We start from the raw sequence: 19,120 nt of genomic DNA, 5'->3' as shown, positions 1-19,120 counted from the left end.
ACGCCTCAGCCCCACCTGGAGCCTCTCTTTACAACCCAGCCCCAGAAAGTGCTGGCTGCGGTTAAACCATGACAGTCTGAAATAGAAGTAGTCTTAAATATACTGCTTTTGTTGCTACTTTTTTTTTTTAGGTATCTTCTTGTGCCAGTAACGGTGTTAGCCACCTGATTCTTTGCTTTTTTGTTTTGTTTGCATGTACTGAGCCTTTCCTAGGGTAATGTGTTTCTGGGAGGAGAAAATAGACTTCAGACAGCCTTCCCCGAACATTGTAATAGTGGAAATGGCAGCTACTGGGTAGTTGCTCTTGGTAGGTGGCTATACTTGCAATGACAAGATAGTCTGAGAAATGCGAGTTTAATAATGGTTTCAGGAATTAGGTGTTTTATATTGCAGCATCCACAGTGCACTCAATTTCACTCTATTTCTTGATATTTTGCTTTTGAGGTGCAGTTTAAGATCTTGAGATAATAAAATTATTTATGACTATTGACAATGAACACAGTGCAACCATGCCTTATCATTTTATGAGAAGGGAAGAGTCTGCTTAAGAGCAGCTGAGCGTGTGATCCTTTGTCAGCATCAAGCCTGCTGAATTTCTCTCTTGTAACTGTTCTGACATTCAATGTATTTTAGAAAAAGGAGTTTTCAAAACAGTGTATGTCTCTTCTATACAAGAAAACTAATGGAATAAAATTTATGTAAAAAGGATCCTCATTTATATATCTTCTGTTGATTTTGTCTTCTCTTCCAGAAAAGGAAAGAGATGGAGGAAAATAAAAGGCAATACTAAAACTTACCCAAAACACATCTCTCTTTTTCTTTTTTTTTTCTTAGGTTTCTTGTAGATTACAACTTTAAAATATATTTTTGCAAGATGCTACTTTTATTACATAGCTCTGAGATTTTGTGTTACCATGCTTAATAACACGAAAGTGTTAACAAGTTTGTCTCATAATGTTACTCCATTTGTTTCTGAAAGACTGTGCACAATTAGAGCTTAACACTTTTTGGAAGACATGATGTGTTACTGGGTCACACATCTAAAGATATGTGTTTGCAAGAACTAGTGAAAAACTTCCAGTATAAACTTTATGTCTAGAATCCAGAGCTTTTCATGGTCTGTAGCTGCTAATAATCAAATGGGGCATCTTAATGGGTATCTTTCTGCTCATGCTAGCATTATGTCAAACCTTCCCTGAGGGCAACATTTGCTTTTCAGCAAAACCTACTTTTGATTATTCTTTTTTTCTGGAAAAAGCATGGCAATAGAATGCTGAATGGATACAATGACATTTCTTGTGAATTTGTATCTTATTAGGATGGAAGGTATTTGGAACAGACTGTTTCTAATTTCAAGCAATGTATGTAGTCTGTTGTCCCACTCTATAACAAAAGCTCCTGGTTTTGGTCATATTGGAGATAATTGTTTACTAACTTTGTAGAGTTAGAATGAGTGTTAAATGATCTGCCTCCATTTTCAGTCAGCAAATACTTATTATTTAGGTCGCATAGTAGGCACATTGTTTACCTTTCTAGCTTTTTCCTAATTGTTGTAATTTAATGTCAATCATAGCAATCTGTGCTGCATGCCATGCGATATGGACAGCTAATACCCCTTATGTAAGGGATTAAAGAAATAAAATTTACCTGAGAAAGACTTGTTTTTGTATGTCACAAAGAAGTCTCTAAAAGGGTGAACTATCTGCCAAGCAGCATCCTATCCTGTGCTCATTAAAGGGTGAAAATAGAGCTATGAATACATTTTATGGATCAGATGGGATTTGGGCTGAAGGAAAGCATAGGATTAGTTAGAATTACAAAATTATATGCTGTATGTTTTTGAAGAACAGTCCCTTGTTTACAGGAGTAAATGTGCTTTATGCCAAAAATTTGCCTGTGTAAGGCATGAAGTCATCCCATCTCTTTTCTTAGAGTGGTTTCACTATAGTGCAAGCTGCTATCAGAAAGAGCCCTTGGGGATGAATGAGCAGAAAGAACCCAGTGATATTCTGAGAGGTAGAATGGCAACTGCTGATATATATGTAGGCTAAATGAGTTGTTGTTTCCCCGGGGCTTAGAAGTTAGCTATTAATCCAGTTTGCTTTGACGTCTTTGGCATTCAATCTTTTTGTAGATTAGTGTGTTATAGATGGACACATCAGCAATGGGGCAAAAATCTCAGAGAATCAGACGAAAGGTTGTATTTGAAATTCTCTGATTGAACAACAGCAGCTCTGCTTATTAATCAAGTATATTTTAAGAAATAATGAAATAATAATCAATGGCTTTTGAGTAATGTAAAAAAAATCTTCTTCCATGCCCTGTAACATGGAGCAAGTGTTTAGTGGTCTAATTGGAATGCATTTCCAAACTGGGGTATATTGAAGGCAATTACTATATGTTACACAGTGAGTTGGGCATAATAAGGGCCCTTAAGTAATGACTTCTCTTCCCTGAAGTACAGCTAGACATGAATAAAAATGTCGAACGTCTTTCACATGAAATAAATTGAGCCACAAATAAGGCTTATTTTTACTTCTGTTGCTCTGCTGTTACCTGATGGATAGTGTCATTTCTTAGGATCCACTTGGGCTACACAAAGTATAATGGCCTTATTGCTCTTAAGGCTGGGTTGTCAGTGATAGATACAATTCTCTGAAAAACTTACAGCTGCCAGAGCTGTAATAATAATGTGTTCTTCCATCTTCTGCTTCTCCTCAGTGGCTGAGAAGACCAAAGAGCAAGTGTCTAATGTTGGGGGAGCTGTGGTGACAGGAGTGACAGCAGTGGCCCAGAAGACAGTGGAAGGAGCAGGAAACATTGCTGCAGCCACTGGCTTGGTAAAGAAGGATCAGTTGGCCAAACAGGTTTGTTTATTTACAGTCTTTTCCAGGTGAAGTGGAAGATAAGTCATCTTCCTGAACTGAAGGGCGGACGGAGTGTTTTCTTTTGTGTCTGTCCAGTGGTATGACTGCAGGATGATTTGTGTAATGCTAGACAAATGAGCAACAAAGAAAACACCTGCTGTTTATTGCTTGCATTTTGAGTGACTTGCAGGATTTGAGAACTTGAGTAGGATTAAGCATGGACCTTTACTATTCTGAAAAGTTTTATTGAATCTGGATTGTGTTTTACAGTGTAATCTAGTGGTGATTCTGAACTCAGCAGCCTCTGGTACGGGCCAGCAGCTGTCGGATCACTGTACAATTGAATGGGAAGATAATTATTTTTCCAAATAATTCAGGATTGAAAAGCAAGCTGCTACAGCTGAAAGGTCAAACAGAAAATCTCAGGTTTAACAGCACAATTTATATCCTCTGTAGATGAAGAGCAGACGGGATTGTGTACCAATCCAATGACTGGTTAGAATACATAGCATCTAAAGTCAAGATCTAGCTTCAGAGTCACTATCTTCCATTAATATAGTGACATGAATTCGAGTATGCCTCCAAACTATTCTGAACTCTTCAGATTAAATTTGCTCTAGCTCATCTTAAAACATTCTGTGGATATTTTTATTCCAGCACCAAGGTGAATGTTAAGTATTTGCACAATAAAAAGTGTTACTACATTTTTTGGTTGCCGATACACTGTAGTTATATTCTTGCACTTACCCTAGGTGAAAAGTGACCCCACATAGCTGGTGGGAATGATGCTTTCCAAAGTGTGTATAGTGCTGTTTGAAACAAAAATGACCCAGTAGAGACAAATAGCACCCTCTTGTGCTGTTTTCTGAATGAATATTTAAATGTTAAGAAAAAAAAAAAAGGGTTATGAAGAATATTAGTATTTGCACAAAAATATGGGTGTCATATGGATTTAGCATGAAGAAGTTCTATAGTGTCTCTTATTTCCAGTTAATGTCCAGAGGAGTTGTTAAAATTGAATCCTTAAGAACTCTTCTTTATCTCTTATTGAAGTGCATTCCTGTCTGTCTGACAAATCCTATCTGTGCTTTAGTTTGGGGGAAAACATGGTATGACATTGTTGGTAGGCATTCACTCCACTGTGGTGGATTGGTCTTGAAAACATCTCACAAGCAGTTTTATTCTCTTTCAAAGCAGTTTTGCAGTTTTCCTGGGGTCTTTTAAGTCCTTTTTTTGTTCAGTTGTAAGTAAAATGTTGCTTTTGATGAGGCCGTGGTCCTTTATAAAAGCGATGTTGAAGATCTACAAAATCGAGTATCTAATGAACTTCCAGGAGATACAAGAGTATGGTAACAAGCATGGTCACAGTAGTCTATATCCTTAGTTTCTGCTAAAGCTCTTCCATATTTCTATGCTAAGAATATTCTTTTCTGTTCATAGCTCTTCAAACTCAGTGTCATAAGGTTCGTCACTGCTGTAACAGGCAATGACCTGCTTTAGTATGGACTATACCTACTCTTTTTTAATGTTAATATATACGTATAGATCCTTATAATTATAAAGTATGAAGTAAATATCTGATGACTTTCACTTAATTCTGTTCTGTATATTGCATAGCTTAAATATGAGTAATGATGGCTGTTAACAGAATAAAATCACATCTGTGAAATTAAAGAACATCCATAATGTACATGCATATTATTCCACAACCCTATAAATAGCATCATTATTCTGAACTGGTGCTTTGTTTGTTAGATATGCAAAGCCATTCATTTGATTCTTGATACTGGTATTTTTAGACTTGACAGTCTCAGTCACCTGTGCAGTATGGCCATCTAGTTCACTAGTATCTACAGCTTCTAGCAGACTGCTCTGCATCTCTGTCCCTCGCTGGTTTTGCAGAAGATTAGTAGCCATTTCAGAAATTGAACATCAAAATTGAACATTGTAAAGGTACTGTAAAACCTAGTATTTTTGTATTCCTGTGCAGTTAAGAGGCACAGGAGATAGATATTTTTTCTTTTTGCTTGGATTTTCTTGGTAAACTGACAGGTGGGTGAGAACCAGGTATGTGCACTCAGAATACCAGTGGGACACAGGTATTCCCCCTGGTAGGAAATAGGGCGAGTCTTTCTGAACTGAGGGAAGGTGTCAGTGAGGCATACTGTCAAAGTATCAATGTAACATTGTGTATTTTATTGCTGTAAGGTCATGTATCTTAGGGCTGTGATATCTCTAGCTTTCCCTAAACTGGGAATAAGAGACCGTGACTAGATTTGTTCCTTGAGCTTCATCATGGCTAGCCAGTGCCTTTGGCAGGTTGTTCTTCCTATGGGCATGTACTTGGAATTGTTCTAAAGCAAATGGCTGTGTATCCCATATGCAAGAGGAACACTTGCCTTGCTTACACAGTGTAAGCAAGTTATGGGGTTTGACAGGGAATTGCAAATGAAGCATACCCAGTGAAAGTGGATAGAAGTATGATTACAGGCTATCTTTCCATGGAAGGCTGAAAGGCATTAGCCAATAATCTGTTATTTTAGTTGGCTTCTAAACTTGTGACAAATTATTTCTTCCAGTTCATATGGACTTAGTTTGAATATAATCGAGTCCAAATCCTCCAGCTGAATGTAGCGAAGAGTGACCTCCTGAGGCACCTGCCAACCTGAATTATTCTGTGAATTGCTATAAATTCAGCCTCCATGCAACTGGAGGAGTTTTCTTCTTTGCCATTAATTACAGCATCAGAGACTGTGGAATAAATATAGAATCATAGAATACCTCAAGTTGAAGCGACAATAAGGATAGAGTCCAGCTCCCTGCTTCTTGCTGGGATCACCTGCTTCCGAACATGTCTGGAAGCCCATCTAAACTGGTGGTCATTGCTGGGGTCTGCTATTAGTGATCTGTTTGTCTTTGTGAAAGCCTGCAATCTTGCAGTATGACTGGTTTTGGCTTTCAACTACTTGAAAACAGTGGTAGTGTTTCTTTACCCGAGGATACAACAGTATTTATGCAAAGGAAATGCTAAGCTGATTCTTGCTGAAATGCTTTCTTGAGAAGCTTGCCTGAGGTTGCAGCCTTTAATACCAGCGTGCTTTGGACCATGAAGCACAGGTTTAACCACCCAACTGAGAAGAGGCTAGAGGGCTGCTGTCATGCCAGACTGTCACCTACCCACTCCACAACTGGTGTGAAAAGGCAGTGCAGAGTGACAGCTGAGACTAGAGACCCGCAGGACCCACTTGATAGTGCCCGTCAGAGGACTGCCCAGGGCATTTATGCTTTTGCAGAAACTCATTGCTTGATGCAGCAAGGATAGTGGTGGTTAGTAGGCTTGAATTAATTATAAAAGGGTTTAACAAACTGCAAATAGCCTGTTAATAAATGACAAAACAATTCTTAAAATTATTTGGATTCCAGAATTTTTTATGCACTGCCAGCATGCATCTACTCACAAATTATTTCTAAGGCATACTACCGTTTATCATACAGCCTATTAAAAATTAATAGCTTTTAATAAATTACTGGTAAATTTGAGTCTAATTTTAAAACCTCATAATAATACTGTTATTTGTAATCAGTGGGACTCTTCCTGGAAGCAGAGAAGCAGTTGCTTCTCTTTTTCGTGCATTCTTCTCTCTGTTAAGAGAAGATGATAAGCTGACGTATTGGGTTATACAGACAAAACATTTATTTTAAATGTATTCTGCACCTGTGCATGTTTTATTTCTGTATACAGTGTAAGTGTGCTTCTAAATGAATTGATTTTTTTTTAAAGGAAGATTAATGATAATTGTTTTTCATGTAGAAAATGTTTTTTCCCAAGTTAAGAAAGCTGTGAAATCCTTTGAATATTCTATTTTCAGCTCAGCATAAACATATAGATACAGATAGTATGGAGAAGTATGAACTAGTGAATATCTAGTGTATAATATTTCCTTAGAACAAAATACGGATTACAAAGTTTATTATTTTCAGGTAGGTAATTAACTAATTTAAGTTCTTAACTTCACTAAATTAATGTCATTTGGTTCTTTAGCATTTCATGAATTAGTTGGTAAGTTCTATGATTTCTATGGTGAATAATTTTATTCATACTGTTACAGCACCAAAATCCCCAGTCAAGTTGAAAACTCAAGGTACTTTGGGTACCATGCAAAGATATAGTTAGACAGATTTTGTATGCTGTAGACCTTACTAAACAGAGGAGTAGGCCTTGTCCTTACCATGTTTGAGATCTATATGGGTCATGTTTTGTATCTATTCTTGTAAATCCTTTTTCTTTCTAAACTGTCTTAGTTTAACACGTTTACAGTAAATAGCACTTTAAACACAGGCATAAAATTAACAGTAATAGCTAACATGTAGATAGGTAATAGAGAGCAGGTAATACAGCTCATTGGTTTAATTACCAAGCTTTCAGAGGAAAAGATGACTGCAAGTGGAAAGACTCAATTTAGGCATTAAGCATGTTTTTTTTCCATAGAAAACATTATCTAACTAAAAGCCCTTGCTAACTGCATTTAATATGAAAATTAACATAGAATGAAAGCAAGGCAATTTTGTTGTATCTTCTGTCTCTCCCAGCTTGTACTTCATGGGAATTCTTAGGGTTCAAACACTGTCCTAGCATAAACATCCAGTGCAGTGGACCCCACAGGTGTAGATTATTTCTTGTCTTACTACTTTTCTCGGCCGGAATCAGTTTTTCCATGAGCCATTATATGTTGCTTAGAATCACAGCAAATCGACTTTGGAGAATCACCATAATCAAATATACCAATATGTAGGACCCTTTTCATCCTTTTTACAGGGAAGATCCATGAGACATTGTGCACTGCTGAGAATACAGACATGATGAAACACCTTTTAATTTTGATGAAAGAAACTCAGTTTTGATTAAGGCACCAAGCATCACTGTGTGCTTCAGCCAGCAGCTATTTGTTTGTTTGGGCAGTCTTACTGTGAGAAGGGATGCAAGCCCTGTAAGTGCCTCTGAAAATGTGTCTCTCTTTCAGTGGTAGCATGGAGGTTTGTTTCCTGCTTTAGGAGACAGCCATTTTTGAAATGAGAGTGATATCTCATCTTTCAAAGATTTCTGTTTTGTCTTGTTGCAGACTGATTCTTGAGAGTGTTCCCAAAGAAGTTTTAATTATCACATATAGCTAAAAACTCCAAACCAAAAAAACCCCAAATGAATATTGAAATCTTTTGTTTCAGTTGCTTTACATTTTGATTTTTCTAAACTATCTGCATTTAAAATCTTTCTATAGAAATCTTATGCCGAAATAACCAGAAACTTAGGATTGACGTTTGGCTTGTACTGAAGTTATCTTGGGTAGCAGTTCCCGAAGTTTATATGCCAAACATTAAAGTCCCCATCCCTGTTTTAATAGTCCCCTTGCTACTTTCATACAGTATAAATTCCTTCCTTAGTACTTGAAAAAGCTCAAAGAGGCGTTTTCTCATTTTGTCTCTTTTTATCTTTTTGAGATATATATTGCATATTTTATTTCCTACTCTGCTCTAATACTGACGTGCCACATGGAAAACTCTTGAAAATATTAAAACTCTATTTTAATGTACTTTTTTATGAATAAGGTTCCAGAAATAGGTCTAATCATGGCAAAATTTGAATTTAGGTGGAACCATGCATTTTGATAGAATATGAAGTTTTCTGACTATCATTGTGCTTAGTATTCTGTACAGGATGCTTGCCTTGTTGAAGGATCGCTATTCCCCATCTGCTTTTCTGTAGGTGAGTCAATTAAGCTTGAAAAGTTTAGCTCAGAAGAACACAAAGGAAAAGCTATAGAGCAGAGATAACCAATTTCCTCCTTCAGAAAGGGAATTAGAGAGGTTTTTCCACCTTTCCATTACATTTTGTGCTATTAGCCAGCTGATGTCCAAAAAGGTTAATAGACCCCAACAAAAAAGCAGGACAGTAAGTGCAAGTTACATGAGACTTACACTGTTGTTCTTTTGTTGAAATAAGCAGGTTTATTCATTTCCCCTAGAACTTATTATGAGGAAAAAGTCAAGCCTTGAATTAAGCAAAGAAATTTTAATAAGATTTTGGCATGGCGAGTGCTGAAATAGCCTTCATTCAGTTAACTTCCAGAGTTGATGCTTTTCTGCAGACACCATAGAGCAAGTAGGCTGCTGGGGTGCAGCAACATCTCATTGCCCTCTTCAACTTCATCTTGCTGTTTATAGCTGTAATGTAAAGTCACAGTAGAGAATGGATAAGTTTATTATTAAATATGTGTAATCTAGACCCCTAGCAAGACTGCCAAGCAGCTAAAGGTCTAACCCTCTATACTTGAGCCAAGCAGTGCCAGTCCTGCCATGTGGTGCAGTACACAGGGATGGGATTTTTGGTTGTTTCAGGGTGAGCCCAACCATGGTTCTGATGTGACATGCTTGTTTGGTCTGTAGGAGCAATTACAGTAGTGGCTTAGAAAGCTTGCGGCTGCAGTTTCTGGTAAGATAAACAGCAGACAGTAAACCTGCCTTAAGGAAGGCAGAGAGTTCTAGATTATGTATAGGAGAAGGCCTTCTCAGGTAGTCACAACTGAACATCAACCAGACAATAGTTGCTTTCAAATTTCTATTTAAATCATAATATATGAAGAGCATGTAGTTTGAGATAGGTTTTACTTTTTCTCGTACCATTCTATTTCTTCATCTGTGCATAATGTATGAGTGACTGCTGCAGAACAGAACAAACGTTCAGCAGCGGTTAGCACTGTTTCGTTTTTTTAATGTATGTAGATGGATTGAGAGTGGAAGCATGAGGAGAGAGATTCTCCATTAGTAGAGATCCACATTACTCAAGAGCTGAATAACAGAAGACCCCTCTTAAGAGAAAGCATTTATTAGCTGTTTCTTTGAATTCACAAAGGAAGTGGGACTGTCAAGTGACGTGACATGTCTCTTTGATTGTAGTGTAGCTGGACTGATGTAGTGTAGCTGGACTCATGTATTTTGCTAGGTCTTTTCTTACTAGTCTCAGAATTAATGGTGGTGTATTGTATTAAAACATCTGTAACAGATCCCTTTTGTAAAGCTAATCCATGTTCTTAAAACAGGAAACACTGATTCATTATAAATCATAAGGCATCCTTAGGCAGGCAATATTAAGGATTTGAATCTGCTTTCTGTACACAGTAAAATCTCTCCTTCATGACAGTGCACATATTTTTTGGATGGGAAAGCTCAGGAATCATCTAGGTTGTACAGAGGTATGAATGTCAGTAGACTTGTGAAACTGCATTACAATCCTGTATGAATGCTCCTTATTGGAATGCAAGTGGCTTTGGTTCAGTGATTTGTAATTTGTTTCCAAAATAAATTCAACAATTACAGTGGAAGCAGTTCCATTAATACAGATCTGTTTTCCTTTGGTGTTTCACATGGACAAGTCCCATGTATGTAGCTTAGTATATGTTGATACTGCATAGTGTCACTGTAAAGGAACAGTATAGGGTGCATGAAAGACTCTAATGTTTACAAGCAATTTTATTTGGTGGAATATGCTAATTATGCCTGCAGAAAATAGATTGGTAAATAGGAAGGCCACAGAAGTCAGAAAGCCAGCAAGGACATACAATGGTTTTCTTCTACCTTTCTATTCCTTTATGATAAAATCTTACCTGTCGCTTCTCAGCAGTTATGTGCACATTCTCGTAGCGCTTCTGGACATGAGAAGCTCAACTGTATTTCACTCTAACTACCACTATTTGAAATATTTAAAATTAGGCTGGAGAAGATAGAGATGAATATGCAGAGTAAGTAACAATACTTGGGGAAAAAAACAGATTGTGAAAGATGGATGACTCCAGGTAGTAGTGCTAGCATTTCTGTGTTTGTTGAAGAGAGTGTTGAAGTGATGGGAAGATTTTGAATTGCAACTTGTGTTTGGCCTCCCTGGTTAGCAGAGAAAATGCCTTTTCTGCTGTGGGGCATGTTGTCAGTATTTTTTTCTCAGAGGGCAAAACAGCAGTATTTAAAGGAAGACCAAAGCATTTCCAAACATTGACATCTGTGATTCAAACAGAACTTGAGTTGAGTCACAAGGGAAGAAAACTTGTGCGGAGTTATCCAAATATCCTGGAGGTTATTGCTCTTCATTAATTCAGGAACAAATATGAGTTTAATGTAAAGGTCTTGTGAAATATCCTGGTTTCCTAATAACTCTCATGCTGTGAGATAACATTTTAGCTCAGACTGATGTTCCAGGTCTACCTGCTGCCTTCGCTACTTCTGACCATAATGTATTCCTAATTACCTGTGGAGAAATTAAGTTGAGTAGCTTTTGGGTAGCATCATATTGCTCTTTGTTTTCTAGCAATTGCTCAACCACAGATTCAGCTTTGACCTTGAAGAATTTAAGTACTCCCATCCTTAAATTGAATGTGCTTGTCTCCCTTGGTCTAGTGTGAGGTGTCCCTGCCCATGGCAGGGGTGTTGGAACTGGATGATCTTAAGGTCCTTTTCCAACCCTAACCATTCTATGATTCTATTATTATGCAAGTCTCCTAGGCTTACGTGGGACCAGTTCCATTTCACTGTGTTCCAGTCTTTCCTATGCATCCATCTGTGGAATTTCATGCAGTACTCAGAAATGTATTTGCTTTTTCCTTAGTCTAAATAGTTGCCAATCCCATGTTAAATATTCAGTAAGGTGCTGCCTGCTGAGAGGAATATGTTTAAGTTCCTTTAGAGGTGATTCATATTCATGCCAACTATTCCTGTTCTTGCCCACTGTTGTGTGAAAGATTTGGCTGTTTCACATGGGAAATAGTTTTATGTAATCCATGATAGTTGGGCAAACTTGATAGTGGCATTTTTGTGGAACTTAAGGTACAGGTTTTGTAAGCTTGGTAACATTACTGGGTTACAATAATGATGTCCTTAGCATCTTCTGCTGTGGTTCAGTATTCCTTTCCTCTGCTGGCCCAGATGAAGTGGATAAGCCTTGGAAGGTAAAGACCTTAAACGTGATTCATTCAGTGCCTATCTGGAAGTCATTATCTTTCAAGGGTTTGTGATGATAGCTGGTACCATTTGCTGATACTGTAAAAGCCAAACATTGCAGCTGGGAGGTTTTTAGCTAGCAATGAAAGTTTATGGTGCTAAAGTGACAATTTGGCAAAGCACTGCAATGTGTGTTTGTGTCTGCCAGTCTCTGTTCAGCAATGCACTGCAATGGGATGCTTAATAGGTATGAGTGGCAAATTGAGGTCCTGGATTGATATGGCAATGAGGGTTATATAAACTTCAAAATGATTCAGGACTGAAGTGTGGAGGAAATACTTCTCTGTGGAGAAATAGATTAATCTGCATTTCCAGAATATCAATCCAATGTCATCTCCTAAGAAAACAAATAAATCTCACGTGTAGGTTAAGAGAAGAGGGAAGAAGAAAAAAAGAAAGCAGAATGTTTTTATTAGGATTATCTAATTACTGGCTGTGGTGGGTTGTCCCTTGCTGGACACCAGGTGCCCACCAAAGCTGCTCTATCACTCCCTTTCTCAGTTGGACAGGGGAGAGAAAATATAACAAAAGGCTCATGGGTTGAGATAAGGACAGGGAGAGATCATTTGCCAATTACCATCATGGGCAAACAGACCTGACTTGGGGAAGTTAGCTTATTACCAATCAAATCAGAGTAGGATAATGAGAAATAAACTCAAATCTTAAAACCACTTTCCCCCCACCCCTCTCTGGGTTGAACTTCATTCCTGAATTCTCTACCTCCTACCCTCAGTGGTGCAGGGGAATGGGGCTTGTGGTCTGTTCATCACACATTGCCTCTGCCACTCCTTTCTCCTCACACTCTTACCCTGCTCCAGCATGGGGTCCCTCCCACAGGACAGTCCTCCATGAACTTCTCCAACTTTTCCATGGGTCCTTCCCATAGGCTGCAGTTGTTTGCAAACTGCTCCAGCATGGGTCCCTTCCATGGGATGCATCCTTAGGAACAGACTGCTCCAGTGTGGGTCCCTTCCATGGGGTGCAGTCCTTCAGGAACAGGCTACTCCAGCATGGGTCCCCCATGGGTCACAAGTCCTGCAGCAAACCTGCTCCAGCGCAGGCTTCTCTTTCCGTGGGGACACAGGGTTTGCCAAGAGCCTGCTCCAACACAGGCTTCCCATGGGGTCAGACTTCTTTGGATGTCCCCTTGCTCTGGCATGGGGTCCTCCATGGGCTGCAGGTGGATATCTGCTCCACTGTGGACCTCCATGGGCTGCAGGGAGACAGCCTGCCTCATCATGGGCTGCAGGGGAACCTCTGCTCCAGCACCTGGAGCACCTCTTGCCCTCCTTCTGCAGTGACCTTGGTGTCTGCTGGGCTGTTTCTTTTACATATTCTCGCTCCTCTCTACAGCTGCAGTTTCTCCTCTGCAGCACGTTTTCCCCCTTCTTAAATATGTTGTTCCAGAGGCACTATCACCATCACTGATGGGCTTGGCCTTGGCCAGCAGTGGGTCTGTCTTGGAGCCAGCTGGCATTGGCTTTCTTGGGCATAGAGAAAACTTAGAGCAACTTCTTGCAGAAGTCACCCCTGTAGCTCCCTTGCTACCAAAACCTTGCCATGTAAACCCAATACATTGGCAGTGCTGTTATTACTATTAGTAGAAAGGAAGTGGGCTAGTGATAACTGGCAAATAGCAGTGGCATATGATATACATCATTTTGATGGCTATTTTGACCACTGACACAACTTCCTGAAGAATCTGTGAGTTAATAGATAAAAGCTTGTAAATAGCTGTGGGTGTCTGGGACTCCTTCAAAGCTGGTAGCACATAACAAAAGAGATGACCCATCTTTTTTACAGTAGATTGTCATTAAAGTGTCTGGCTCTTACCTGCTTTCAGCTGTGTTAAATCTGTCCCTTAGAAAAAGTTAAGTGTAAGGATTATTAGTAATAATTTTTCAATTCTGAAGTACTTGTCTCAAAAAGTTTCAAAAGCTTCCATGATATATCTGGAGACTAGAATTTGTTACAGGAGAAAGCTATGTTGAATGTCTCAAAAATACATCTGCAAATTTAGACTGCAAACCTTTTTTTTTTTTTTGCCAGTGACTTGTCTAATGTAAAATATTCCCTGTGAGGAAACTGGAGGTGTAAGCTGTTAAAGTTGTCCTCTAAAAATCCATGCTTTTTGCAAGATTGAAGCAGGCAGAGAACCTGATATTGAAATGTGTTGGACATATTGATTGCCCTCCAAGCTCCTGGTGTTTGCTTTCAGAGCTGTTTGCTTGTGCTTTATTAGCATGTGCTCAGGAGGCTTGCCAGGCTTGGGTCAGAAAAGTCAAAATGAAGCTCAAGATGAAGAAACGCAGCCAATAAAGAGCTTCTTTTGCACTGCTTAGTAGGTTAGCTACAAACAGAATGAGGAGCTGTCTGTAACAGTGCTTCCTTCACAAGTGCATAAAGCAGGATTTGTGCCTTTGAACTGTTTAATCCCTTTGTCCCGCCTCCCACCCCATTCTGTGTGGAAGGGGCATCGCCTATTGCAGCAGGTACTCCGCCAGTATTATGTCAGCCATGTGTAGTTCTTCTCTGGAGTTGTGGGACAAAGCAAAGGCTCTGGGCTTTTTTTTGGCAGGCCTTTGCTATACTTTTTCATTGTGAAATGTAGTCATTTCTTCATGTGCTATTATCATATGTGAAGAAGATATGTGGAGGTTTCTTTTCTTACGAATTCTCTGCGATGGTTTCAGGGCCCAAAGGTTGCACTCTGGTCTAAACAGACATGTATTGCCCTGGAGTGGTGTGAAAAAATTCAGTTAGGGTGTCAGGGTGAGTGTCACTCATGAGAAATGTGTTCTTATCTATAGAGACAGTATTTCTAATAGGGAGTTAGAAATTCAGGCTGAAGAAGGGAAGATGCCAGTGGTTGAAACAAACTACCACATCCAAAGAAAATTACATTTACAGCCAGAAATGCAAAATGTCCTTGGGGAAGGAAATTACAAGAGCAACTGAGCTAGGGTAGAGAATGCTTTTAAGACTTAGAGCTACTCTTAATTTTGTGTGAGCCTTTAGGAAGGAGGCTGGAAGCTGTGAAAATTGTTAGCAGTTCTAGTATTGAGAACTGACTGCAAGCTTCTGATTGCTTCTAGTAGAAGTATAATTAATTAAGCTAATAACTTATAATCAGTTAATACTTTAAAGGTGTTGAAATGTGTGCTTGAATTCTAAGCATGTATGCGGTCTCTGGCCAGTTTGGTAGAATTTATGTCCCTAATGCAGTTTGTAGATGATAATGTGTGCATGAAACACTTATGCTTTGCCTAATGAATACACTTGTGTCAATTAAAAATAATAACATTACACTGTGGCATCGAAGACTTCAGTTCATTACACCCAGCATATCTCAGCCATGTAAGAATTGTGCTCCAAGATGCTTGTTTAATCCCTGTCTGACTTAGCTAATGCTTTAAGTAGTTCATCTGAACAAATGCTTCTTTTCAGATTCTCAGTTTTAATGGTTGGGTCACTTTTAATTTTGTGCATGCAATATTTCATCTTTCAAATCCCTCGAGACAGTAACTGACAGAGTTCAGCTAGACATACTGTATGTAAATGATTTTGTAGAGAAAGATCAGAGCTCAAACAGCCCTGGGGCCTGAATTAATTTCCCTCTTTGGAGAAAATTATTCTAACAGGTCAAGAGTAAAGTCACTGAAAGGTGATGTAAATATGAATGTGTTTCATATGGATCCTTAGGTGGAAGAAAGATTTCCCCCCTCCTTCATCATACCATGGTCTTAGAAATTTTTTGGAAGTGCATTTGCTGTGTTTGATGGTGCTGGACCAGTGCATTTAGCAGCTAAATGCTCTTCCTTGTCCACAGCATGGAGACAGGCTATGTACTGCCCCGTCAGGAGCACGTATTTGTACAGCAGAAATTTAAAGAGCAAGGGCAGGAGGAATTAGTGATGACTGTTGCGAGTGTAGCACAGGGTTGTCAGACAAACAGGTGGAAGACGGAAACTTCTGCTAGGAGCTTTATGTCAATTGTTTCCTTTTGTTAGCTTAGAATTTATAAAACAGCTTCTCGAAATGAGGATTTTTTTTTTTTCTCAATCATCATTATTTCCAATAAATGTCATGTATTTACTTTTTAAAAATAAATAAGTAGTAGCTATTCCAGTAGTGTTGAAGAAGAGCATGTGTTCACATACAGCTGACCTGCTGTCTACACCAGAGTAGTGAACTTGCTTTTCACAGTCAGCAGCATAACGTTTCCTTCATAGCCTATTTTTGGAAGGAGTGGTGTGCTCATCATTCACAGGAAAGGTAACAGATTTAGCAGTGCTTCTTTCCACCTCCTACACACCATCTATGCATCTATGAGATGGGGTTTTTAAGTTTTGGTTCTCTCTGCAGATTTTTCCCTGAGCTTCATTTCAGATGTATGCTTTAAAACACGGCTGCTTGGACTGCTGTAATTATCTGCTGTTGTCCAAACTGGGAAATAGGGGAGGCTGGGAGAAGGCATGGAACTGGTTTAAAAAGGGAAGCTCAGGCCTTGCTTTGGAATCTGTTTGGAGTCATATAAATGCCTTGATGACCATTAAGATGAGGATAGTGGATTTGCTTATTCATGTTTTCCTGTCTTCTTTGTTCCTTAGCTCAGTTTTATGCCTCTAGTTTTTGTGTGGTACATAATGGGAAGGGAAGCAACTAAACAGAAGCCTTTGCTAGCCTCCTGAAGGAGAATCACACTTGGTAATTGATACTCATGTGCAGGCTATGAGAAGAGAACATGGAGGACTATCAGTTGTACTTGCAATAAAACGGATAAGTGTAGCTCTTCAAGGTGTCATCTACAAGTTAGCGTGTTCTACAGACTGTTAAGGACTTTCAATTATTTCAAATTTTGTCTGTCCTTCTAGGATTTAAAGTTGGCCTGAGAAAAGAGTAACTGTTTTGACCAGGACAGATGGTGCTAAGCCTGACCTGGCAGCGTTCATTGACAAAATGCTGTTGAAGGCTGCTTGTTTCTGCTGGTAAATCTTGTTAGCCAGGTAGGGTATTTTTTGTGCTAATTGTTACAAAGCCAACTACGTAACTCTGTTACTTCAGATGGATTACAAGGTTAGTTGGCAGCTAAAGTTTTCTTTTTAACTCTGTCACCGCTTCTCCCTGCAGCTCTAGAATGTGTGCTACCACTATGTCACTGCCATCTCTGTGCAACCTTGATCAGTTCCATGATGCTCCTCTCCTCAGGGAGAAATCGGAAAGAAAATTAATCTTCATCTCATGTCAGGATCTGTTCATGTTCTGGAAATCTGCAAATTTAGACAAAGACTGATCATAACTGTGGATGTTCTCTCAAAGGTATTCTTAATTCCAGGAGGAAGATGAACTGGTGTAGGACGTGGTCAGAGGTGTCTGTGGTATTACAGTGCTTCAAGTCTTTAGGTTTTTAAATACTGACTTGGGTTTTTAACCTGAGAGAGAGAGATCATGCTGGCACTCTTCCTTTGTTTTGAAAGCACCTGAATCATTTACGTGAATGTGAGCAAGTCTGCTCAACAGTGTTTACAGTAACTCTTTCTAGGCAGGGCTTGGCATTCATGGTCATATGCTCCTTAGTGCCCCTGCTACTCCTTATCCATATTAGCCTGTGGTAAGAGAAGAGTTACTACAAAGCTATGCTTTAGGGGCAGAAGAGGGAGGACAGAAGTAGTTTCAAATCTAGGAGCATGCGTTGTTGTTCTAGGACATATAGTAGCCAACAGTAGGCTTCTCTCTCGCCTACTATTGACATCTCTGAAATGCTCTGAGGTTTTTCTCTGCATCCTCTAGTTAGCAAAAGTGTATTTTGTGTAGACAAAGCAGATGGTGTGGATCAGTTGGGTTCAGGAAGGATGGAAGGACTGGATAGAAGAGATCTGATGGTCAGGGAATGAGGAAGAGGGGTGAAACACTGGCTGTGTATGAAAGATGGCAGCTTTTTTATTCCCCTAACATTCAAGCACTAGGAGGCAACCTCTTAATCCTGTTTCCTTGGGCTATGGGATGTTGACACAGAACTCCCCCTCCAGAAATCTCTGTGCTGCTGGGAACATGGAAGAAAACAGGTTCAGCCTATGATACACGATGTGCAATGCTTCTACCTTACTCTTACACCCTTTTGCCTTTTTGGTAAACATCAGTAATGAACGTGAAGCCTATGGGAGGAAGAGATTACGTTTTAGTTGCTTTTTTATAACCGTTCTGCATCAGTCCTAATGCTGATCTTATTGATAATTGCCAGGAGACTTATTTGGAGCAGAACTTGATCAGTGTTGACTGTTTTTGAATAGCACATCTTAACACTTAAAACTGGAGCTTTTGCATGTTCTGACTTAGTTTACAAAAGCGGAGGGGGTTTGAGTGTTGCTAAATTTTGTGTTGCTGGTATGTCACTTGCTCACCTAATCAGTACCCCTTACGCTAAGGAGAAAGAAAGTGCTATCTTAGGTTCAGTGGAGTCACATTCTGAGGATCTGGTATTTGAATGGGTTTGCATGCATGAAGGAAAGAGAAAATAATTTTCAAAGATTAATGAGCTTAAGAAAAATCTACAGCTATGTGCTTTGTTAGGTGTTCATTAATTGTCTAAGTTTAAAAAAATCAGAATACCTTCTAAAATTTCTAGTGGTTTAAAATCTGTTCATACTGCACTTCAGGTGAGTCTGCCTTGCAAACACTCGTCTGCCCTGTGGAAGAGAGCTGTCCTTTTGGTTTGCATGGGTGCATAGTATTTGACCAGCTATTTCATCAGTCTAATGCAACATCATATTGCACCATTATCTTCCCCATTCTGTTGTCATGATCTCTGTAGCCATCCTGAGGAAGTAAAGATGACCACCTTGTGAAGGGCAGATTAGTGCCTACCAATACTAGGATGGCAAGGGGAGTGACTGTCCATCATTGGGTGCAATTCTGACAACCAAAGGAAATGCCAACAATTTCAAGACAGTATAAAGAATTTCCTTCTAAATGTTGTCTCTCATCCATTTTTACTGTTTCAGGACTGTTTGTTGTGTGTATACCACAGTTTTAATCACTTCCTGCCCCTGACCTCCCAGGTAGACTGGTAGGAGATTAGAACTGGATTAATGCTTTCCTGCTTTTCTTACGAATCATCAGTGTACAAGTCAAACTAGGCTTTTTATTATACGAATACTCAGTTTCACCGATTTAAATCTATCAAAGGCTACCTTGCTTGCCTAGGTGTAAAC

General features: G+C 39.2%; 1 protein-coding gene across 1 annotated transcript in view; it reads left to right on the top strand.

Annotated features, from left to right (window-relative positions):
- SNCA (synuclein alpha) overlaps window positions 1-19,120 on the top strand; it is a 70,700-nt gene that overhangs the window by 14,760 nt on the left and 36,820 nt on the right. The window contains exon 4 of the mRNA XM_030491938.2: window positions 2,722-2,867. Within this exon, the coding sequence (XP_030347798.1) occupies window positions 2,722-2,867 (146 nt within the window). The remainder of the gene's footprint in view (window positions 1-2,721; window positions 2,868-19,120) is intronic.

Source organism: Strigops habroptila, chromosome 7 (genome assembly GCF_004027225.2).
Source record: "Strigops habroptila isolate Jane chromosome 7, bStrHab1.2.pri, whole genome shotgun sequence".
Taxonomy (NCBI): Eukaryota; Metazoa; Chordata; class Aves; order Psittaciformes; family Psittacidae; genus Strigops; species Strigops habroptila.
The sequence above is the reverse complement of the archived record's forward strand: the minus strand, read 5'-3'. Positions and strand labels throughout refer to the sequence as shown.